The sequence below is a fragment of the Myotis daubentonii genome, chromosome 19 (genome assembly GCF_963259705.1).
Source record: "Myotis daubentonii chromosome 19, mMyoDau2.1, whole genome shotgun sequence".
Lineage (NCBI taxonomy): Eukaryota > Metazoa > Chordata > Mammalia > Chiroptera > Vespertilionidae > Myotis > Myotis daubentonii.
The window spans coordinates 26515920-26541063 of record NC_081858.1 but is presented as its reverse complement, the minus strand read 5'-3'; the positions used below and the strand labels follow the sequence as shown (position 1 = coordinate 26541063).

Sequence of the window (25144 nt, the reverse complement as noted above, 5' to 3'; positions counted from 1 at the left end):
CCTCTTTATGGAGGAGAGAGCACTGGACCAGGAGTTAGGACAGCAGACTGGCTCTGGCAGCTGCTAGCTGGCTGAGGGGCCTTGAGAACCACTGAGCTACGTGACTAATCAACTTGATAACTATTAGGTCACAGTGGAAGGGAGAAAAGAGCTCCACTCTGAGGGATGACCTGTAGCTCTGGTGTGCCGGGAAGCCTGAGGATGGGCAGGGTTTGTGACCTCACCATCTTCCATCTCCCATTCTGCTACCAAGGAATTCCGGAATTCCGTGGAGCAGCACACCCTGCTGGGCAGGCCGCCTGCCCTGTCACAGAGCATGCAGGAAGCTGCTGACAGTAACGTCTGTCCTCCCGCTTTGATGGGCCACAGCTAAGCTCCATGTGGCAGCCTGTGAGCTTAGGAATTCCACATACTTGTCGGGGTCAGTGCTGCCTGTCAGACCGGTCACCCCTTGGGCAGGGCTATGGATGAGGCCAGGCCTCCAGCCTACTCCTCGATGGCTGTTTGAAGACTTTGTCTTCAGGGTGACATTCCCAAGGACACACAGGTGCTTTCCAGGGGCCAGGCCAGTGTGACTCCTCCCTAACCCGTCCCCCTGACCCCATGACACGGATAAGAAGCCCACAGCTCGCAGTAATGTAAAACCATTTAATTCTAAATCAAATCACTTTCACAACAGTGAAAATTAGCAACTGGTCAAGGTGTGCCGCTGTACATGGTATCATTTTCTGTCTGTGGTTGGGAGCTGGTCCTGATCCGCAAAGGCGGCAGGAGTAGGAGTAGAGACTAAGAACATAGAAAACACACACAAAAGAAGGGAAAACTGCCTTGGCGGGGGGTGGGGGGGTGGAAGGGTGGGAGGGGTCTGTGAGCCTGCAGAGGGGTTGTGGGAGGGGGGCTCCCTATCAGGGCTGGGCCAGCAGTCCCAAATCAGCTCTCCTGCCCCAGCCCCTGGCAGAGCATGAGTGGGGACCTATAAGATGAAAAATCAAAGGGCAGGTAGCCAGCCTGGCTTTGCTAACAGGCTCCTGGGATACCTTTGCTGGTAGAGCTCATCTGGGCTCACTTCCTTTAAGAGTCCAGTGATCATACCTTTGCTGGTAGAGCTTTCCTGACTCACTCCATTTATTAGAGTCCAAGTGATTCATCTTCCGACCCACATCCCTTCCTTAACCTTTTTTCTGGAAACCCATTTTCTGTTGGGCCCAATAGATTGACGTCCTCTCCCCCACCACTAGGTGGAGGCACTGCACTGAGGGATCCCACCGGCCTTCTCCAGCGGAGATACTCCAGGGGCACCTTCCACTTTGGGGATTTCTAGGTGATAAAAAGAGCACGATTGAGCGGGTGCCCCCAAGGTATTTAAAAATCCATGAGGCACACTGTAAAGCTGGTGGCTTATTCTTATCAAATGGATTCAGCAAATGAACCACTTATTCAATACTTATATTTTGTCTTTTAACACTGTACTCGGGCATTGACAGGTTATAAGGAGAAAGGGATGGGGACTATGGAGAGGGAAAGAGGGCTTCCCATCTTGGATAAGGTCCTGGTTTCCATATGCTATGCAGAGCCATGTCTGGGAAAGAAAAACAAACCATTAGGTGGGGCTGGGCTTTCTACCCGCTGTGGCTATTGCTGGAGGTAAGCCAGGAGCACTGTGGCCCGGTGATGCGACAGAGGCTCCCGAGGAAGACCATCTCCTCCCAGCCTTGGGGTCTCTGGAACAGACCGGATTTCTAGGAAGAGGCCTGACAGACTATTCCAGCACCAAGTGAACCGTCTTCTTGCCTGGACCACACTCCCTCCATCAGATTCGGACAAAGAAGCTTGTGAAGTTGAAACACAAATCAAGGGCTTGGGCAGCATGATTTCCACAGAAAGGCCACCCCATGTGTCCGTGCTGAGGCCCCCAGGCCCCTGCCCGACTTGAACAAATCACCGGGTTGCCTGCTCTGGAGGCACAGGCTTCCGGGTTTTAGCACATGTTCAAGGAGATGTCCACAATCCGTATCAAATCAGGGGCTTCCCCCTTTGCCGCCTCTTCATTAAGGACAATTTGGCGATGGTCTTCAACATGCAGCGGGGCTGACTTGACAAACCCCCGTTTCCTCTGGGCAGGTCTGCGAGGAGATGCACGCGGAGCTTCTGCGGCCTTGGGGACAGGGCTGCTGTGCGGCTGTTCCTGCGTCGGAGCTCTGAATCCCTCTGCAGCCCCAACTGCAGGTCTTTCCTCACGCACGGCAGCAGTGGAGGCTGTGCCCTCTGGCAGAGAGGAACATGTGTGTGGTTTTGGGGGGAAAGGTGATGAGAAATCTGTGAGTGGAGACACGTCTCCCAGGATGATCTATGCCAAAAAACAAGGTCATTCAAGCCGCTCTCGGGCCAAAGACGCTGAGGATGGCCAGAGCCAATAAAAGATCTTTGGGTCTCTGGTGAGTTCATGATGCGCCTCCAGCTTCAGCTGCTGCAATTAGGATCTTTATAGGACAGCAATTTCTTGCACCTCTGCCGAGGAGGGAGAGGTAGGAGGAAATAGGGCAGAGCAGCATTGAGATCTGGCAGGGGAACCTTTCTGTATGAGGACCCCCACTGACCTCAGAGGCCACTTACCAAGGGGTATTTAATGAGATGAGAGGAAGTTTCCACAATTAACATTTGGTTCATCCCTTTGTTCTTATAACATTAAACGCAGGTGAAGCTGCACCGACAGTTTCTCTCTTCTGCCTCTTCCCGGTGCAGAGTCAGGAGCTACTGAGCTGGCTGGAACAGGATTTCATGTTGTAACCCAGGAGACGACGCAGTGCCAAGGCCTGAGGGTTTATGGCAGTGGCCACACTCCAGGGTTTTCGACAACAGTCTTGAGTCCTAAAGCTCTGGTGGAGAAGCAAGATTCCTTGATGTGTTACGGACCCCACTGATTCCAGGGCTCGGGATTATCCAGGAAGCCAAACATCAAGAGTGGGGGTGGTGTGGCACCAGTCCAGAGGCCCTGCCATGGATGAGGCCGGGAGCCCAGCATTAGGCAATTAGGAGCCAGAACATGATCACCAGGGCCACAAACAGGAAGAGGCGTGACAGGAACTGCTCATCCACGTACTGGGGCGTTCCGGGGACAGCTGGAGACAGGAGGGAGAAAAGAGGTGTTAGCGCTGCAGCTGTGCACACGCCCACTTGGGACCGAAGTCGAGAAGCATCAACCTTCATCTCTTTACAGAATCCTGCACACTAAAAAGATTTCCAAACCCCAAATAACATCAGGCAAAACAAAACTGGAATTGTGAAAATACGTGGAATAATATAACAATGAGGACAAGATCTCCAATGAATCCTCAGAGGGTTTGGCCTATAGGTGCAAGTAAGTGGGGAAACTCTTAGAGGGAATGATGAAAGGAAAGCTACGTTTGTTAAGCACCTTCTGTGTGCACAGTGTTTGCACACACATTATTGCTTGGGGAGTACTATTCCCATTTTCTGTAGAAAGAAATCAAAGTTGGTGGTGAACACACAGTACAATATGCAGATGATGTATTACAGAATTGGAGAGCTGAAACCTATATAATTTTATTAACCAATGTCACCCCAATAAATTCAATTAAAAATAGGAACCAAAGCACCGCCTCCGAGTCATGGAGTCTCTAGATTCTGGCACTGCTGAACCCGGAGGGTCTCAGAGAGCCTGGCGTGGAGTGCCTTCCTTTTCCAGAGGAGGGCGCTAGGGCCCAGACAGGCAAAATGACCAGTTTCCCTCACCGCCCAGCAAACTAGGGGTAGAAGTGGGCTGAGAACTTGGGCTTTGAGAAAGCTGCTATGTATAGTTCCCCTGTCCTATTAGAGAAAGAGAGCTAAGAGCACCTCCACCCCAATGAGCAAGTGGTATCATAAGAGAAAACTGTCTGCTTGTGGCAGGAGGATCCAGAGATCCAGAGGGCAGCCTGTTTTCCTGGGGGGGAACGCGAGGTGAACCTTGGACCAGGTTAGAAGGAAGAGAGCTACCAGGCAGGTTCCTGCTGCCTTCACGGGGCCCTGCCCTTTGGGGCCTCTTTCCTCATGACCTCTTGGTGCTGTACTCCTCTCCAATGAGGTGCTCTGACGGATTCATGCAGGCAGGCAGTCAACAAAGACTCAGTGATTGCCTGCTAGGCACCAGGGTGAGGCCAGGGGACACCTGGGATGGCCCAGGAGTGGGTTACTGTCCCTAGAGCATAAGCTCCTGGCCAGGAAGTACGCACTGGTCCCTACTGTGCCCAGCACACATAAGGCTCCTAGGACTGCAGCAGAGCTCAGCTGACCTGGGCGGTTCTGCAGGTTCCGTGGTAAGGATCCTGGCCTGGGTGTCATGTTGTGACAGAGTACAGAGCACTCACCTCGTCACCCTGCTCTATACAGACTGCAGCTGGCATTCTCAAGCTGACTGGAGGCAGAAAAGCAGCAGCAGGTGGCAGACAAGGCATAGTTCCCAAAGGGTTGGGGTTTGGGACCAGCCCCATGTGTGTCCCGGGGGAAACTGGACAGAGATGCCAGAGAACAGAGAGGCCCTGACTCCTTGTGGGTCACACACTGCCCTTTCCAGTCCCCAAAGGTCCCAGTGAGGATGGGGTCCATGTGCAGAACTAGGCTTTTCTTCAGCTGGGTGTGGTTTATACCTATTCATTTTATGGGCACGGGGTACATCTTTGGAAACATTACTAAGTATTTTCTGATTTGCAAAATGGAGCTAATTGCACATCTGTCCCAAGGGTTCCCATGGGGATCCTGAATTTTTAACGGAAAGCACTTAGAACATGCCTGATACTTGCTAAGTGTGTATTATCGTTAGCACGACTACCAGTAACCTGGAAAGAGTTTAGCACATTCTGAAGGCTGATTATAGTAACAATCATCTATCACCTACATACTGCTGGATTCCAGAAAGCCTTCAAGCAGGATTACCAAGGAAACAGAGTCTTACCTGGAGGAGGCCGCCCATCATTTATGTTAAATGCTGTGGCAAATATCCCAAAGGGAAATGCCCCAATTCCAAAAGACATCTGAAAGCCACCATCTCCAAATCCAAATCCTTGAAATCCCTGTGCAGAAGAAATGCAATTAAGAAGTGGAACAAGCAGGTCTCTCTTGCACCTGTTAAACACGTCACCTTACATGTGGCATCTACCTCTCCTCCCTACCCTCTGCCGCCTGTTTCCAAGGGGGGACATCTTTTCCTCCCATCTAGATCCCGAGGCAGAGGAATCTGGCGGCCCATCTAGCCTACAAGGAATCCCAGCGAAGGAGATCTGAATGCCAGAGAGATCGGGCTCTACCCAAAGAAAAACTCTCTGCTAAAGCAAGTCAGGTTCTTAGAGCTCCCGGTTCTTTCCAGAGTCCCACGCTAGCCAGTAAAAGTTTCTACATGTTTTGTAACAGCAAAGTTGGCGATAACCCTTATGCCCAATAAAAAGGGAACGTCAGTATAAGCTACACATGCATATAATAACCATTCAACAAGTGTTTGTTGCTATTACTATTGAGGGTAATCTGGAGAAGAGACCCTCAATTTCAAGATCCCTGACTCAATAATCACACTCCTGGGAATCCTAAGGAAATGCCATAATTCAAATAGGGGGGCGGGGGTGGGAGGGAGGGAAATGTGCCAAGTTGGTCACTATAGCATTATTTATAAAGCGAAACCTGGAAGAACCTAATAGGTCCTTCAATGAGAAAACCTAAATTATAATGCATCAATATTCAACTAAATAAATAAAGAGGACAGGACAGAGCATCACAGAATATATTGCCAAAATTAAAATTTAAGCAACAGAATGGTGACGACTACATAAAACACACACACACACAGACACACACACACACCATACAGAAAAAAAAAAAAAAAAAGATGTGGAAATGCCCTAGCCGGTTTGGCTCAGTGGATAGAGTGTCGGCCTGTGGACTGAACCGTCCCGGGTTCGATTCCGAACCCGAATCAATGGTTCTCTCTCATCATTGATGTTTCTCTCTCTCTGTGTCTCCCTTCCTCTCTGAAATCAATAAAAATATATTTTAAAGAAAATGTGGAAATAAAAATATACTTGTGCGATTCTGTAAGAATGAATAAATATTTTGCTAATGCCTGATTTAAATGCACAAAATTTTTGAGCTAGTAATTCTACTTCTAAGAATTTATCCCAGTAAAATAATCATGAACCTGCTCAAAAATCTATCTCTAAGTTCATCAGAATATTTTTAGGTTAGGGGAAAAAAAAAAGGAAACAGCTAAATGTCCAAAAATGAATTTTGTGAAGTCCATACATTGGAGCATTAAACAGCTACATAAAATATTACGGACATGTAAAATCTCAAGATATATCAATGAAAATCTACCCCTCTTTGAGAATGTAAATTCCGTAAGGGCAAGATCTTTATATCATCAATGCCTAGAATGATACCCAGCACACAGAAGGCACTTAGTATAAAATGAATGAAATTTTAAGAGGGTTATAAAACAGGAGCCAAATAGTAAATATATATATATATATATATATATATATATATATATATGCACAAATCTATAAGTAAAACACATAGACATAAAAAGATCTATAAAATGTGTGTGTGTGTGTATATATATATATATATATATATATATATATATATATATATATAACTATAGAAAAATAAAAAAGAAAATAGACCAAAATGTTTCCAGTGGTTATCTCTGGATGGTGGGATTATAAGTGTTTTTTTTCTCCTTTTCCTTTCTGTATTCTACAAAATTTCCTTTACTTTTAATCAAGGAGGAAAAAGTATAGGGCCAACAGAGAAACTTCTGAAGCCATGCACTTATTTCTAGAAGCTTCCCCTAGCATTTTCCTCACCCCTCTGTTCTCCGGCTCTGGCCTCTGGCCTTGAGGACGGGGCGGGGTCTTCTCTCTGAAACAGAAATGGTGTAGACAGGTTCATTACATACTGCTTTGAGCTGCTCCCAAGTGAAGTGGGAGTTCTTCACCAGGGCCCGCCCCTTCCTGCCCAGCACGCGTACCTATGCCAAAATAAACCGACCACTAAATAGCTCTTTGTTCTACCTGGAACTGTTCTCTACCTATGGAGAACCAAGGAGAAAATCAGCTTGTTTATAAGGTGCTCATCAGGCTGCACTGAGCCTACTCCTCTCACAGACAGCATGACCCAGAATGCCAGCCAGACACCTATCCCTGGACCAGTGTGATATAGGGGTCATGAAATAAAAAAATCCCAAATCCAAACTGAAACAGAGAGTGGCCTGTCAGCAGAGAGGGCTGAGACTCAGGGTCTCTCTGAGCCGCCCATTAACTCCAGCTTCACCACCCACTCCTCTTGGGCATGTCCTCTACTCTATCTTGCCTCTGGGCCCCAGCCTCTTCCATCACGCGTCCCACAAATACCGGACTGAGCACTTGCTACCCATCAAGCACAGGTAGGTTGTTACCAATACTAAGGCTGAAGACAGACCCTACTCTTGAGGTGTTCATGGTTTAAAGGGGGCTACCACCAATCACAATACAGTGTGGGAGGGACTTCTTTATAGAGGTATGAACCAAATGGGGTGGGAGCATGGGTGAGAGCAGCTAATGTGGGGAACAAGTGCCATTTCAAGGAGGAAGTAGCTTTAGGGCTGCTCATTCCAGATGGGCAGAAGTTTGAGGAGGAGGAGGGGTGGAACCGGGGCAGGCAGAAGAGGCACAGGGACAACAAATACAAAGGCTCATGAACGTGAAAGGGTAGACCCTTTAAGAGAAGTCCAATGTGTCTGACCACTGGGTGTGCTGGGGAGTTTAGGGGTGTGTGTGTGTGTGGGGGGGGGGGGTGTACGCGCCACATCACAAAGGGCTCTCAGTACTTGTGTCTGGAGAATGCCAGACCCACCCACACCTTCATTTCCAGAAATTTCAACTCCACAAGCCTCCCAGACCCCCGTCCCTTCCTCCCCCCATATTTTATACGGCACTGCTACAGCCAGCCACCTCCTTGCAGACTCCTGTTGGGACCTTGCTTCCCAGGCTGCTCCTTCACAGCACTTTGCACACTTGCAACTGTGATGTCTTGTGCACCGAGTACATCGCCTGCCCCTGACAGACGCTCAGTGGATATCTGTACTATAGCTCAGCAAGTGGCAACCTGGCTCCCTTCCCCTCCTGGCTAACTTCCATCTGGACTCCAACTGCCTCAGAACTGAGGGTCTGCGAGCACGAAGTAAAGCGAGGGGTGAGTCGGTGCTGAATGGAAGTGAATTCATGTCCAAAGGGGAAGGTTGGGTGTGAGAGGTGCTCCGAGGCCTCACCTGGGGTCCTGCTGCCCAGTGCTGCCCCGGCCGTAGAGGGGGATGACCTTGTCTCGGCTGATCCCAGCTTTGCAAACTGGACACACCTGTCTGTTAGGTCTGGTCTCCAACCACTGCAAGCAGGAGAGAAAAATGCGTTCTATAAATGTGAATCTAGGACTTCAGAGCCAAGGAAAAGGCAGTGTTTAATGGTTTTATATCTCATCTCCTTTATCTTACTGTCAAAAGCCCCAAAACTTATGTATACTGTGCTCTTTATGAATTTATAGCAGACACGTTTCGCCAGGTTCCACTGGGATCAGAAGGCACAACCTGAACTTAGCAGGTAAGTTTCCCCTGCCTTCTCCCATCCAGATGCTGAGGCTCTAACTTCTGGAACTTCTGTTCTCCCCCCACGTTCCTAAGCCCCCTACTAGTGTGGGGCTCCACTGACAACCACCGTGGAGGCAGCCAGCTTGCAGTGCTTACCCATAGGCCGTTGTGAATGCCAGGCCTGGGTCTTGGTGAATACTTACTACCTGGTTTTCATAATAACCTAAAGCTGGGAAAATAGACGTTCCTGTCACAATAGCTCTCTCAACAGACCAAAATGTTTTCCCCTTCCTAACATTTTCAAGACCTTTAAGAGTAGGGGGAAGGTTGATATGATAGGAGACACTTTCTAGAGGCACAATCTCAAAAATAAAAAATTAACATATTATCAAATCCAACCCCATTTTCAGTTGAGGAATTGAGGCCCCGAGAGGCAGTGGCCTGCGAAGGCCACAAAAGCCACTGCAGCAGTCAGGGCCATCCCGGGTACCACACTGATCCGTTTCCTCAAGTGCCTGTCAGCGGGCAGGTGGATAATGGGGGCTGAGGGAAAGCGAGCCAATGAGCCCACAAGCAGGGAAGATTGCAGTTTCTGACAGCAGTCTCCTGGGACCAGGAGTGTCTTGTGCAACCATAGGTGATGAAAGACAAAGTAAAATGAAATGCACCTTACCTGATGTAAACACGGCCAACTGTCAGAGTCCCCAGGGCAACCAGCCATCAAGGAGAAAAGAGAGGGAAAGGAAAATAAATGTTCTCATTAGCAGAAACATCGGGGCAGGAGCAGAAACACGGGAAAACTGGGGAGAAGCGTGGAGCACGGCCAGCCCACTGAGCAGGGGAATCGCTGGAGCCAGAAATTAGAAGAGGGGCTACAAACACGGAAAAACGAAGCCATGGAGTCAAGACGCCCGCCTCCACCCCGGGATCCCACTACCTGTGAAGACGCCACAGTCAGACCATCCCAGACCCAACTGAGTAACTCTGAGGGGTTTCAGCCTCTAAAAGAATCCAATAAAAGCTAAGGAAGCCAGGCCTGAGCAGTGTGGCTCAGTGGGTTGGAGCATCATCCCATATACCAAATGACTGTGGGTTTGATTCCTGGTTAGGGCACACACCCAGGTTGCAAGTTCAAAACCTGGTCAGGGCATACAGGAGGCAACCGATCCGCTTCTCTCTCACATTGATGTTTCTCTATCTCTCTTTCCCTTCTCCTCGCTCTAAAATTAATTAAAATATATATCTTTGGGTGAGGATTGATAAAAAGCTAGGTCCCTCTGTGTAGAGAAATTCATAGGAACATTCTCATGCCCTCATTCACACATGTACACATGTAATATTTTGGACTCAATTTCAGTGGATTCATAGCTTCCTCAGACTCAAAAGGAACGTGTGGATCTAGATCCAGTTTAACAGCACTTTCAGGCTGTCCTCAGCCTTGAGAGCTCGGCCGGCAGTAAGTAGCTTCAAGTTCAGGTCTACCGTTAAAAACATCTTTAAGTAACGAGAAGGGTGTGGCTACCTTCAGCTTAGTGAGCTACACTCCATAGGTTGTTGCCCAATCTCTCATTTTCCAAATGAGGAAACCAGGCTCAGAAATATTAAATGACTTGCCTATAGCACCAGGGCTAAAAAATAAGTTCCTGACTTCCAGTCTATTGTCCCTCTATCACCCAGCCCTGGGTGCAAGAAAAAAAAAATAAAATGACATTTACAGAATTGAAGGAAAAGTCCCTCAAATTCCAGATTTTTAACTTTTCTTTCTCTCTTGACTCATTCATTCAAGTAACAAATGTCAATTGCACACCTACTACATGTCAGGACAGTGGAAAATATGGATATGATTTCTGCTTCTCAAATACCACGTTTCTTTACCTGAGTAAAATTTAGACTCAGAGGACAATTCCTTTTCCAATTCCTGAACCACAGTTTAGCCTCACAATCCAGATACACAATCTCCCTGGACATAACAGACACCTGGCATCTGTCTTCAACACTAATCTTGCATTGTTACTCCAAACTGGGCCTGAGACACCCTAAATCATGGCAGATCTCTCCATTGGCAACTTCCCACAAAGGCTGTCGGGGAGGTTGGAGGTAACTTCTCCTCAGGGGAAAATGAAAGAGTATAGCAATGATGATGATCACTCCCATTTATAAAGCAACTACTGTGTGCCAGCCTGTGGCTGAATAGCTTTGCATTTGTTCATATCACTAGATGGTCACACTAACCTCTGAGGAAGTGCAATTATTTCCATTTTACAGATAAGGAAACTGAGGCACAGAGAGGGCAGCAGATCTGTCCAGAGACAAACCACTCCAATGAGAAGCACCTGTTTCATTTTAGAGTCTGTGCTCTTTCCAATGATACCCTGGCTTAATTCTTAAGATCTAAACATTTACCCAGATTCCCAGAGCCAAGAGGGGCTTCTGTAACCATCGAGGCTGGAACGGACACTGACTCTGCCACTTCATTTGATAAGCTACGTAAAATACAGTAACAATTATTAGGATCCCAGCTCACACACAATATTTACTCTGTGCTATGTGCTCTTCTAAGCCTTTGACATATTTCACATCATCTAACGCTCACAACCCTATAAAATGAGGCAGCGTGTAAGTACCTTGCCCAAGGTCATCCCATAGGAAAGTGGAAGAGTCGGGATTCATAGCCAGGCAGCCTGGCTCCACAGTCCTTGCTCAACACTATTGCACTACCCTGCCTCTTGGCTAACAAGCAAGCAGCAAGCAGTAAGTGCTCACTAAATGGGGAGCTGTTACTTTAGAGATGGGGATACGGAGCCCAGGGTGGGGACTGGATTGGCCCCCGAGCTGGGATGAGAACCAGGTTGCCTGTCTTTGGACCTGAGTATGGCAGGACCCGAAGTGTGTGGGAACCTTCCCCAGCTCTGTCCAGGGCTACGAGCTTTCCCAAACCAGCAGTGTGCGCTCTGGGAGGGGGCACTGACCAGAAGAGGTGGCCGCATAGGCTGATGACGGCATCCTTGGCTGTGTCCAGGCAGATGTTGCACTCGAAGGTGCTGTCCTGCCCTCCGCTTTCACCAGCACCATTGCTGCTGCCGCTGGGTCCCCCCGCACTGGAGTTCTCAGGGGACGCAGAGGCTGAGGGCCCCTTGCTTGCCATCCTTGGCTGTCAGCAAACTCTTGAGTGAAGACGCTCCCAGGAAAGTCCTGAAAGGCAGAGAGCCCTTGACTGCCATTTCTGCAGCTCACCCCCTCACCTCCATGCCAACCCCTCACCATCTTCTCTCAGTTCCAGATGTTCAGATTAGGACTGAACCCCAGAGGTGACTTCCCAGGAGCTGCAGAGAATGATAGTCGTGGGGCACTACCCAGACAGCAAGGACTCAGAAACTTTCAATGAACACGGCCCAGAATTTACCACACAAACCGCACAATACAGAGCAGCTTCCGATGACTCCACAGGACTGGACCTCCCTGTCCCTACATTCTTCCAGGATAACGCCCGGCTGATAAAGACATGCTCAGTCAAACTGAACATTCGCAGGCTGTCCCCTAACTCTGGATAGCCTCTGTATTGGCGGGGGAGTCTGCTCAGGCCAGGAGGATGGTGACTGGCATATGCCAGAATATGAAGAAAACCCTGTAACTCTGAGAGGTGAGGAAGCGAGGAAGGACCTGGAAGGTCATCTGGTCCAATGCCTTCCACACTGCCATCTCTGCAGTCCGCCTTCTGCCAGGTTAGAATATCACCTACTTATTTTATCTAAATCTACCAACTCAATACCTTTAAAGAGGTGGTTTATGACACTGCGGAAAATAGAAAACCAGTATTGCTTACCATAGGGATAAATAAATGTAAGTATAATGAAGGGAAATCTTTTATCCTCATACCACCGAAAACCATTTGGCACACTCACACCATGCTTTGGGCAAACCTGGTCCAATCTTTTTAGGAAACTGTGGCTTGAGAATTCTCAGCAAACTGATTAGTGTGGAGCTGAGACTGGGACTCATGACACCCAGTTTGTACTCAAACCACGGTGCCACCACAGACCACGCTGGCCACCAAATTCTAGGAGAAAGCGACCACGTTCATCACCTCTTCCAGATCAAAGCCCCCGCCAGGAATTGAACAAGAAGGACGATAAGGCCAACACCAAAGGATCCTCAGACATTCTGGGTGCAGATGGTGAAGAACCTCATCGGCCACCCTCACCACCTCAGAAATTCCAAGCAGGAAAGGCTAGCTGGCCAGCACAGTCGGAGAACCGGAAGTTGGATGCTGGTTCCAGGGGATGGGTGGTTTGGGGAACCTCCCTTCTCCTCTCTGGGCCACAGTTTTCTCATCTGTAAATGGAGGCACCCTTTCCAGCCCCGAAACTGTGCTGCGAAGGGTCCTCTTGCCCACTCTCTGCAAGCAGACAGCCCGCCCCAATCCGAGACTCACCCCTGGAGCACCAGAAGGCCACCCCGATTTCAGCTCCCAAAGTGTGAGAAGGCAAGGACCGAGAAGCCACAGTCCTCAGACCCAGCAGCTTCCGCACACCACCACCCAGGACTCTGCACTCACGAGTCTCCCTCCCCACGACAGCAGCTCAGTGACTTGAGCTCGGAGAGGAGCCGGCTCACCGCCACTTTTTCACTCAGTTTCATCATTTTACGTGAGGTCCCAGAAGGGCAGCTCGCTGGCTGCCGGCAGCCCAGTGCTCTGCTGGCCGTGGCGCCAAGAACTTCCTCACGATCGGTGCTCCCCTCCTCACACAGAATGAAGCCTGCGTGTGGGGGCCACGTCATGGCCTTTCTTTGTCATTCTAGCTCGACACCCAACACCTGTGTTTCTTTAAAAACAAACAAACACAAAAACACAAACTTTTAAAATGAGAGATTTTTTTGCCCTAGCTGGTTTGGCTCAGTGGAAAGAGCCTCAGCCTGCGGACTGAAGGGTCCCAGGTTCGATTCCGGTCAAGGGCACATGCCTGGCTTGCGGGCTCGACCCCCCAGTAGGGGGCGTGCAGGAGGCAGCCAATCCATAATTCCCTCTCATCATTGATGTTTCCATCTCTCTCTTCCTCTCCCTTCCTGAAATCAATAAAAATATATTTAAAAAAAAAAATTTGCCGAAACCGGTTTGGCTCAGTGGATAGAGCGTTGGCCTGCGGACTGAAGGGTCCCGGGTTCGATTCCGGTCAAGGGCATGTACCTGGGTTGCGGGCACATCCCCAGTAGGGGGTGTGCAGGAGGCAGCTGATCGATGTTTCTCTCTCATCGATGTTTCTGACTCTCTATCTCTCTCCCTTCCACTCTGTAAAAAGTCAATAAAATATATTAACAAAAAAAATAGTAAAAAAAATAAAATTGAGGATTTTGTGTGTACATATGCAGAAAGATAACCATAAAGTCAGGTTCATGGACCAATCTTAAATGACAGTCTTCTTAAATGATGCAATAAGAAGTACACAGCTCCAACAATGACGCATTCTTGTCTTCAAAAAGGAAACAGACTTTAATTGAGTCTTTAAATGAATTACCCATTTACAGAAAATGTGGGGCATCGATGCATGTGTTAAACAAATCCAGGAGGAGGCAATCAGCAAATCCAGAATGCGGAACTTTTTACAGGGCAAATAGCCCAAGTTCTCCAGAAAACAAATCGCATGGGAGGGGTGTGGAGGTAGAGCGACTGACACTTGAGACATGCCACCCAGCAGCAGTGTGAGGGGCTCAAGGGAACCAAATCAAACCAACCACCGTAAAAAGGCATTTGTGAGGTGACTGACAATAATTAGACTTAACCTGGATATTAGTTGATATTAAGAATTGTTCAATTTTGTTTAGTATGATAATTTTGTTTAGTATTGTGTAATGTTTCTGAAAAATTCTCATCTCTGGAAACATACTTAAGTATTAATGAAGAAATGATAAGATGTTTGAGATTTGCCTTAATCCAGGGGAAAAAGTGAAAGTGGAGAGAAAAGATTACATAAGAACAGGAAAATTGATGGTTGTTGGAGCTTGATGATGAATGGGGATTCACTTTTTAAATTTATTTTATTTTTTAAAAATATATTTGTCTTTATTTCAAAATATATACAAATTGAAGCCCTGGCTGGGTGGCTCAGTTGGCTGGAGCACTATCCCGTAAACCAAAAGGTTGCAAGTTCAATTCCTGGTCAGGGCACATACCTAGGTTGTGGGTGTGATCCCCGGTCAGGACGTGTACGGGAGGCAACTGATCAAAGCTTCTCTTTCACACTGATATTTCTCTCTCTCTCTCAAAACAATAAACATATCCTCCAGTGAGGATAAACAAATAAAAGGAAATTGTAAAATATGTGTATAATATTACACTTGCTACAACAAGAATGAATATAAATATTAGTAAATGTCTTGTCTTTATTTTTTCATGAATTCTTTCTCTTCAATCCCTCCACACACACCCCCCACAGCTGGCAGCCTGCTCTCTATCTATGAGTCTGCCTATTTTGCTTGTTAGTTCAGTTTGTTCATTAGATTGCAATATGAGTGAAATAACAGTGAATGTCTGTGGAGAACATAACGAACTGTGAACAGGGATTATCTCATACCTGTGGGGGTTTAGAGGTAGTCACTTACACTTTATAAGTCCTCCCCATTTATAAAACTGACATTTTTACATGCATTAATTTTGAAGTCAAAGAGTACATGTTTTTAAATTTTTCCCAATATTCCAGTTTCCCCCAATCTGAAAAGCTCTGACTTCAAGTCCTGGCTCCACCACTGAGTAGCCATGTGGCTCAGGGTTGATACCTTGATGGCTTCAATTGTTTTTCTCACCTGAAAAGTGAGGTGTCATGCCTCCTACGAGACTGCTAAGGTGGCCCTCGATAGCACAGTGACTTGAAGAGCCCACGAAGGCAGGAGGGCTGTTGCTGCTGGGGAGATGCACATACACGCCACTTACTCTGGTCCACTGCCCTCTCCATTCCCTGGGCCCAACCAAGCTCTGCATGGTGCGTGCTGCTACACATACGGAGACAACCGGGGTTAAGGCAGATATCAGGTGGGAATGGTCAGGGGACAGTAACAGGTCAGCCCAGAGACTGCAGGGAGGCCAGGCACTGGGACAGGCCTGCACGTCCCAACTCTAGGCAGCTCGCATCACTCTCATTCGAATTCTCAGTAGACTGATCACGTGGACTAGGTTCTAGAGTCTCATCCTGGGAGGCACTCAGATATTTGCTGAGTGGGTACAGGCATGCATGACTAGTCTTGGTCAACTCCCAGGCCAGCTGCTCACCCATCCCTGGAGCGTCCTCTCCTCACCTCCTCCCTACCCTAAAGCACAGGACCCTCACCTTAAAGCCTCCCCTGGGGACTGTCCATGGAGCACCTGTGAAGCCACAAAATGTGGCCACAGCCTCTGGGGCCCAGCAGGACTAGGACAGTGGCTCACAGAGCGGAGGGCCCTGGTTGGCGCAGGAACCGGACAGAACACAAGGGAAGCAGGCCGGGAGCACGCCCGAGCTGCCATCCCACTCAAACTCCTTCCTGGTCCCTGCAGAGCCTAAGGCCTTGGACCTGACCACACAGCAACCTTGTCGTGCTGGTTCTGTGCTCCGGTCCAACCATGACTATTCTTCACTCCTGATTTGAATCCACTTTCTAGTTTTAAAAACACATTCACACCTATTACCATTTCTGACCTTCACTCCATTTTACAGAGGACATCAGCCAGAGGTTAGAGGATTTGCCCAAGGCCAGGCCATCATACAGTGCCAAATTCAGACTTTCCAGCATGATAGCAGCACTCTTTTCACTCTTACATGTTCCCCCTTTAATAGCTTTACAAAATTAAATACCTGCTTTTGGTTTTCCCTCGAATTCATTGTGCGATGCAAATCACTCATCCACTTATGTATTCTACCAACAGAACTCTAGTACCAACTACATTCAAGGCCAGAGGTCGAGTGGGGGTGGGGGCGGGGGTGAGAGGGGGCCTGGCCTCCCTGCAGTCTCTGGGCTGACCTGTTACTGTCCCCTGACCATTCCCACCTGATATCTGCCTTGTCACAAAGAAGAACAAGGCCAAGTTGAAGCTCTGAAAGCCAGAACTGGAGTAAAGGAAGATACAGGGATAATTACAAGAATCCTTACCAGGGGGCTCCAATAAACTTGCCTTATTTTTCCTAAATAAGGCACCTTCGCAGAGCTCTGGTTCCTAGATCCCCTCCGGGGTTTAACTAGAATCTGGACTGGATAGGGCCCAATAAGCTGTGTCCCCCACCTTCCACTCCAGATGGTCCCTTGATGAAGTTTTAGAAATCCAGCTCTCAAACAGGGGATAGAACTAGCAAAAGCAAAAGCAATCCAGCACAGCACCGGGCATGGGAGGGGCGGTAACCTCAGGGCCTGTCCTTCAGAATACATGACCCCTAACTACAGACCTTGGGGACTGAAGCGGTCAGATCAACTTGGGAGGTGAGGGACCAGTCTGCTGAGACCTCACACCACCCAGCACCTACCTAGTCCGTCCAGGGCAGAGGTGAACAACAAGTTCACACCTCGCTTTGAAAAACATTCCTAACTTTGAGATGGCCAGGGTGGCACATGTGGTACAGGACGAAGGCAGGTCTGCAAGGCTTCATGATCCCTCAGGAATGCGGAGCCTGGAAGCTAATGTGGACCAGCGGACTGACCCAGCATCCTCACTCCCATTACCTTCCCGGAGCTGGCCTGGCCCACTTCACAGGAACTGGGAGAGGGAGAGAAGGGAAGCGATGCCCATCCCTGCAGGAACCACTGGGGAACTCAACCTGGTGAAGCCATCTTCAGGCTCTAAGTGTACTGCAGACATTTACCATCTGCCTTCTGTCTCTTTAAGAATTCCTGGGTCAGGGTGTACAGAGGCATCTAGAAATGATAATCCCAGTTAGGAAGCTTACAAATTTGGGTGATAAACAACTGGCATGATCTGAGAGGGGACCCAGCAGAGGTCTCGTCCTGTTGGGCATGCGCTTGTTCGTACATGCCAAGAACCGTGGTGCGCCTGAGCCTGCCTGCGCTGGTCACTAGGCGGCTGCTGGCCCCCGTGGAGCAGAGCCGGGACCTGCATTCCGAGAATGTCAGCATCACACTCACAGGGACTGCGGTGGGAAGTGATCTCAGTAAGCCGATCGGAACTTGGAAGACACAGAAATGAGGCTCAAAATGTTAAGAGTCTAGAGCAGCCGTGGGCAAACTACGGCCCGCGGGCTGGGTCCAGCCCGTTTGAAATGAATACAACTAAAAAAAAAAAAAAAAGACCGTACCCTTTTATGTAATGATGTTTACTTTGAATTTATATTAGTTCACACAAACACTCCATCCATGCTTTTGTTCCGGCCCTCCGGTCCAGTTTAAGAACCCATTGTGGCCCTCGAGTCAAAAAGTTTGCCCACCCCTGGTCTAGATGGAGTTTAGGACAAAGCCGGCTCTGAGAGGCCTGGCCCGCAAATGTAGGACCACGGGCATGAATGGCCTTCCGGGTCCAGCAGGACAGAGCAGGCTCCAGGCCAGCACCTTTTCCTCGGGGCTGCACGGGTCCTGTCCTCTGTACTATCTCATCTCCCTGCTGTTCAACCAACCCCTCTCCTACCTTCCAAGATTTACTAAAGACCCGCCTGACCGGGCATTCAGGATACAGAGAGAAAGGATTCCGTCTAAAGGGGGACATGAGGGGACATGGACACGTAAACCAACAAAGCAGCCCAGTGTGCTGGCCACTGACAGGTGTGTACAGAGTATGTGAAGGCCGGGCCTGCTGGGGAGGATGCAGACACAGCACACAGAACAAGTGGATAATTCACGGTGTCACGTTCGGTGTGGCTGGGGCCCGGGGCACATAGGGAGGTGGTAGGACAGCAAGGGCCAGGACTCAAGCAGGAAGAAAGGCCCTGTGCGGCACAACCTTCCCGTCTGAGTGGGGGCTTGGGGTCAGCTGTGCCTTCTTTTTCACATTTTCTCCCACTATCTCTGAACCAAAAGGGTTTTTTGTTTGTCTGTTTTCTTTTAAGCGTCAATGCTTTCTCTTAAAGCCTATCAGGTCTGATGAGAACGGGTGAAGTAGGATTTGAACTGCCCTGGCACAAGCACTTAAGGGTCATCTAAAGAGGCTGTCTTTTGTCATCCCTTACATCGCTGTCTTACAATATTACTTTTTACTTGGGACTTTTGTCCCTGAAAACCAGCATGCCACAGGCCACAGAGGAATTTGATGGCTTTGCTTTCAGATCTCAGCTCTGCCACTCTGTGACTCAGGCAGTATCCTCTCCCTGAGCCTGTGTTTAATTCACATCCCCCTTCACAGGAAGGTCTCTCCCGGGGTACATGGAGTGTAGTGTTTCATTATATTCCCCACAGAGCTATGCAATCAGCAGGTACTTGGTTACTCTGCTGAGTGGATGATTCACAACTTCCCTTTTTGACGGAGTGTCGTTCCTTGAAGGCATAGTAGGTGAGACATCCGAATTGTGAATGAGGAAATGCAGAATGGAACACACTTAGTCTGAGCTAGGCAAAGCCAGATTTTCCCTGAGGTGTTTCAGTCAGGAGGCACCTGCACCTGTTATGTTTATTACACTATGAACAGCATAAACTAACACTGCTCAGTTCATTACAGGAATTGTTTCACTTCACCTCTACAGCCCGCCTTTGAGGTAAACACCACCACAGTATCGTCAGCATCCCCTGGCTCGGAGTTAGGTCATTGGCCCATGGTCACAGAGCCAGTCAGAGGCAAAGCTTCCCAACTCCCAAGCCAGGGTGCTTAACAGACAGTGCCTGAGTGATGTGTTCACGTGTCTCTCTTCAAACCTGGACCCACCTTCCAGCTGCTTTACTCAACACAGGCCACGCACCTCGCGAGCACCTCATAAATGTGTGTGGGTTGATGGATCTGATGCCCAGAAGTGCTTAGAACCATACAACTCAATGTGAATCAATTTAGCCAACTAAGTTGTGGAAAATCAGTATCCTAAAAGAACAAGACACTCTTTCTTCAGTGATGTTTTTTCAGAACTGGAAATGTTACATAACTACTTTAGGAAAAAAAAAATTCTTAAAGTATTGCCCAAACTGGTACCTACCTCTATTAGAAATAACATTAACACAGAGTATTAATTATTCACTAAATTCACTTATTCCAGATAGATATCTCCTAGAGCCACAAACACAATGCCTGACAAAGTAAATATTTGACATCTGTATGCAAATGAATGATGGTGATTTGCCAATTTCAATTCAAACCAATATAATTGGTAAAATATTGTGTCAAAGAAAAGATCTTCCGACTGAAGAGATCCTGGTTAAGGGCTGTGAATCTCCAGTATCATACACTGAAAGGAACAATCTGGAACTAGAGGACCTAGTCAGCTCTGCTACTGGCTAAGCCAGGATCGTCACCTGCAAATGGGGTAACTGTGTCTGCCCTTGTTATGAGAAGTTTCAAAACGAGAGGTTTGCTTTTGCTTCCATTGTCAGTAAATCCTTTTAAATTCAGATTCTGTAAAATCTCTTTAATTCAGATTTTATCTGAGATTGAGCTAAAGACCTCGAACATACTCTGACAGTGAAGTATAAAAAGAAAATGAATAGGGTCAACAAGATTTAACCAAGTAAGGAGAAAACTTCCTCAGAGTTGAATAATATCAGCATATCCTTGACAAAACAATGACCTCACTTCTCCTTCAACAGGAGATCCTAAGGACCATCAGGGGAGCATATACCATAAGACAGACCAATCATGGTCAAAAATAATAAAACCAAAATGACACCATTTTGAATAATCTTTAATATTGAATTTTACAAATCAAAATCGGGCTGTGTCCAGAGCCACCTGATATTAATTGTTAGCACAGTCTGGAAAATATTTAAAGAATGCCAATGATGAAAATAAATCAGACAAGCTTCCCTGCCCTCAAGGATTCTAGTCAGAACTTAACTGCTATTTTTAAAAAAAGCACCTCACACTGAGAAATGGCTCTGCAGGGATGTTAAGAAAAAACAAGTAATTTTCCTGGGCTTTTGCCCAGGATCCACTCCCATAGTCAGAGAGCTGTCCATCTTTAAAACCTCCCGCCATGCCTACAGCACGAGATGCTCTTGACAAACAACTGGGAGTGTGAATACTGAAGAGTCAGAGACTACACAGGAGTCAACGTGGTGACTGGTTCCAGGGTGGAATGGCCGGCTGGTCCCCTAGGCCAGTGGTCGGCAAACTCATTAGTCAACAGAGCCAAATATCAACAGTACAACGATTGAAATTTCTTTTGAGAGCCAAATTTTTTCAACTTAAACTATATAGGTGGGTACATTGTTATTAACCTAATTAGGGTACTCCTAAGGCTTAGGAAGAGCCACACTCAAGGGACCAAAGAGCTGCATGTGGCTCTGAGCCGCAGTTTGCCGACCATGGCCCTCGGCCATTCCCAAAGAAACAGGCATGGCTGCTGCTTCTGATCTCCTGACTTGGGGCCTGGCTCGGGGCCCAGCATGGTGGCACAGGGAGGCATTCTGGTTCCAAAATGTGCAAGCTCTCCAAAAGAAGAAGGGCCAATAAGGTGTCCTCCCGGGTTTTAATGGGGACTTCATTAGTCATCGGCCATTAGCAAATGAACTCAATCTTCAGCCCCTCTCCCTTTCCTGGAGGCGGTAGGATAGGTGGGACTGAAAGTTCCAACCCAGTAATCACACGGTTGGCTCCAACATAACAAAAGACACTCCATCCACCGCCCCCCCCTTGGGAAATCCTAAGGGTTTGGGGGAGTTGTGAGCCAGAAATTGTGGTAAAGACAAACTGTCTTATGTATCACAGTATCAAAGTTACTATTAAAACAAAACAAGACAAAACAAAAAATGACAAGTGCTGGTAAGGAGGCGGAGAAATCGGTGCCCTTGTGCACTTTTGGTGGGAATGTAAAATGGTACTGCTGCCGTGAAACACAGTCTGGTGGTTCCTCAAAAAGTTGAATATTGAATTATCATATGATCCAGCAATTCTGCTTTTGGACATATATCCAAAAAGAATTGAAAGTGGGGCCTCAAAGAGATGTTTATGCACCCATGTAAATATCTGCATTATTCACAAGAGGTAAAATGTAGAAGCAACCCAAATGTCCATCAATGAAAGAATGGGTAAGCAAAATGTGGTATAAACATATATTTTAAAATATATTTAAAAAGTAATAACATAAAAATAAATAAAAATGCAAAAAACCATTCCCAGCTCCCAGGCCATACAAAAACAGACAGTGGGGGCCAAATTTGAACCATAGTCCATAGACTGCAAGCTCCTGCTCTAGGTCAGAATTTGCCAATGTCTACTTCAATTAAAAAAAACAAAACTGCTTCACATCAATTAAGTTTGGCAACACTAGATTAAACAAGGTTAAGCACATTTCTTTTTTTAAAATACATATATTTTTTTATTGATTTCAGAGAGGAAGGGAGAGGGAGAGAGAAATAGAAACATCAATGATGAGAGAGAATCACTGATCAGTTGCCTCCTGCACACCTCATACTGCAGATCAAGCCCACAACCCGGGCATGTGCCCTGACCAGGAATCGAACTGTGATCTCCTGATTCATAGGTCAATGCCCAACCGCTGAGCTATGCCGGCTGAGCAAGGCACATTTCTTTATTGCAGGATGTTGCAGTGCCTTTAATGTGGTACTATAGAATGCGAAAGCACCAAAAGGGATGTGCTATGAAACTTTTCCCAAACCTATTATGACCATAAAACACTTTTTTCAGAGACATCTCTTCAGACTAGTGGCTTGAAAAAACACACTATGTAAACACCAATTTGACACTTTTTTAAAAAAAAAGAAATTTTCAGATTGAGAAGTTTTAAAAACACCACCACCAAGTTAAAATCATTTTACCCAGCATCTGGAAAATATCTGAATAAGCATTTCACAAATTTTTATTTTTTTTTTAACCCTAGGAAACACACACAAGGCAGGAAGACAAATACAGGGAGTCTTGGCTGAAACCCAACCTGTCAGCAGAATTGGGTCATAATATGGAATCTCTGTTCCATAGGACAATGTAAGCATTCTATCAGCTTTTGACAAAGCAACCTGTTGGGGTTTTAGAAATCCCAAAATGAGGCGCTTTGATGTTTGACTAGAAAACTAAAGCTACGCTAGAACTATCTGCAGATTACCCATACGTGAAGATGAACTGGCAAGTCAAGTCCATAAAAGGACTGCTTTAAATGTTACATGGAATGTTAGCTAACAGACCGCAAAAATCCTCTTGGTAGACTAACACCATCTATACCACACAGTGCTGGAGAGGCTTACAGAGGGATTTATGTCCCAGGAAGAAAGACTGGCCTGAGCAACCTCAAGGGACCCTTCTGTCTGAGACACCTCAATTCTGTGACTCGAAGAGTTTCCTGGCTTCTGATCAAATACAAATTCTTCAGAGGCATTTCCAAGGTGTTCTGAGAAAAGAAGCTACAAACCCATGGGGTGCGGACCCTGCTCGGTAATTCATTCAACAACCATTTTTAAGGAGCCCTTATCAGCTGAGACATTCCAAAGTCCTTGAAATGGATGGTTCCCAGGAAAAGATTACATAAGATGCATTACATTAAGGCTCACTGGCCTCAGTTGCACAAGATGTAGGCTGGAAGCGTCAAGAAGAGGGCAGAAAAAAAGTCAGCCAGCACCAGAAAGATTCAAAATAACTACTCAGATTCAGATACTTTAGAGTTGGGATGAGCTACAGTGGATAGAGCTCAATGGATAGAGCATCGGCCTGTGGACTGAAGGGTCCCAGGTTGGGTTCCCGTCAAGGGCACATGCCTGAGTTTCGGGCTTGAGGTAGCCGGTCAATGATTCTCTCTCATCATTGATGTTTCTATCTCTCTCTCCCTCTCACTTCCTCTCTGAAATCAATAAAAATATTTTAAAAAATAATAACAATAAAATAAATAAAGTCGGAAAGGGCTGCCATTTGACACCTGTATCCCACCTTCAACAGAGAGTTCACTACCTTTGGAGGCAATTCCATTCCTGGTCACCTTTGACCAGCATTAAGTTCTTCTACTACATGGAAATCTTGGCTTCCTGTAGAATCCACTATTGGTCCTAGTTTGGCCCCTTTCAAATCCGAAGATGATGTGGAAACCCTCTTTACCGTAACAACTTTTTCAGTTATTAAAAGACAGTTCCCTCCCATTGCTCTCATTTCTGGGATAAACATCCCAATTCCTTCAAAGAGCCTGCACAGGCTAGGCTCTCACTGCCTCAGAGCAAATCCAGTGCCCACAGCACTTAAGGTCAGTGAGCTTCAGACATCAGTGGGCACAGGACCCCCCAGGTTCCCACCCAGGTTGCAAATACGAGGTCCTATTTTGAGTCCCCCTGGCGAAAGCCTGCACGCCCAGGGCATTTCAAAGAAGATTGTGTGAGACCGGCATTGCATTCGGAGAAACACTGCCCAGGTTGGCAGACGAGGAAACGGAGGCCCGGCCCAGGGAAGGGATTTGGCCCGGAGCACACAAGTGGCTGGAGGCGGCCAAGTCTCGAACCCGGGTCCCTCACGCCCAAGCCCAACTCTGTTCATCCAGCTTCCCGGCCTCGGCTTCTGCGCTTGGGGCAAACTCATGAAAAAGTACTAGGAGCAGCCCCGAGAGGGGGGTGGGGGGTGGGGCAGAAAGAGTTGGATTGAGTCCTTGCCAGAAAGGGGGCGCTCGTTGGGGAGCCTTTTGCCTTTCGGGGCCTCAGTTTCCCCAAGTTGTAATCACGGGCTGGAAGACCACAACGCCAGCCCGACCTCTCCTCTGAAGCCAAGGGCCCCGGGCAGAACCAGGCGTGATGTCTCCGTGACCCTGGACTCAGGTGTCGCAGCTGGTGGGCCCCAAGAAGGAGGAACCCGGTCCCCCGCCTCTCAACCTCGACCGCCCCTACCGGCCCCCTGCTCCCCACCAGCCCCTCCGGTACGTACCGGCCGCCGCTCAGCTAAAGCCGCCGAGGCCGACCCAGCCTCTCCGTACGCCGACCGCTCCGCCCAGTCAATCTCTACGATGAGACCGCGGAACCCTCCTACGCGGACTTCGGTCACCTGACCTGGCGCCGCCCCTTTCCGAGATACTTCCGGCCACAACCGGAAGGGGTTGGTCCCCTGCGCTGTGGTCCGGGCCCGGAGCCGGGCTCTAAGGTTCCGCCTGCGGGCAGGAAGCGGAGGAACAACCTGGGGCTCTCGACAACTTTGCAAAGGGCTTCGGTCCGGGCAGGGGAAGCATGGCGTAGGCTTGGAACAACTTATAGCACCAGAACGTAAGGCTGATGGGAATCCGAAGGCGGGAATATGTCAGAAGACACAGGAGCTAACTTGAAGGAGATCCCATTTAGCCAAATCCGAGCAATTTGAGCATCAAAATAGGTAATGAGAGCAATAGAGTTTAATGGAGCAAAATGGTAACAACCTATGAGTCTTTACTGATATAAATAAAGAAGTGGAGCCCTAGCGAGGGCCGATGCCCTAACCACTGAGAACACCGGCCAGGGCTGTTCTCTAGAATT

The 25144-nt window shown here is 47.9% G+C and overlaps 1 protein-coding gene across 2 annotated transcripts; it reads right to left on the bottom strand.

Annotated features, from left to right (window-relative positions):
• Nucleotides 1-633: 633 nt before the first annotated feature.
• Nucleotides 634-24714, bottom strand: RNF185 (ring finger protein 185). 2 transcript variants are annotated; one of them, XR_009450132.1, is made up of 8 exons: nt 24567-24714; nt 11578-11800; nt 9282-9300; nt 8297-8409; nt 6855-6909; nt 4952-5069; nt 1093-3119; nt 634-1037 (listed from the first exon to the last, which is right to left on the bottom strand). XR_009450132.1 is itself a non-coding variant. In XM_059676838.1 (7 exons), exons 2-7 carry the CDS (start codon nt 11751-11753, stop codon nt 3022-3024), a joined length of 579 nt encoding a protein of 192 aa, XP_059532821.1. In that variant the 5' UTR covers nt 11754-11800; nt 24567-24714; the 3' UTR covers nt 634-3021. The 2 variants fall into 2 exon arrangements, 1 of the variants encoding a protein (XP_059532821.1); XM_059676838.1 differs by having other exon boundaries at nt 634-3119.
• Between the last annotated feature and the right edge of the window lie 430 nt (nt 24715-25144).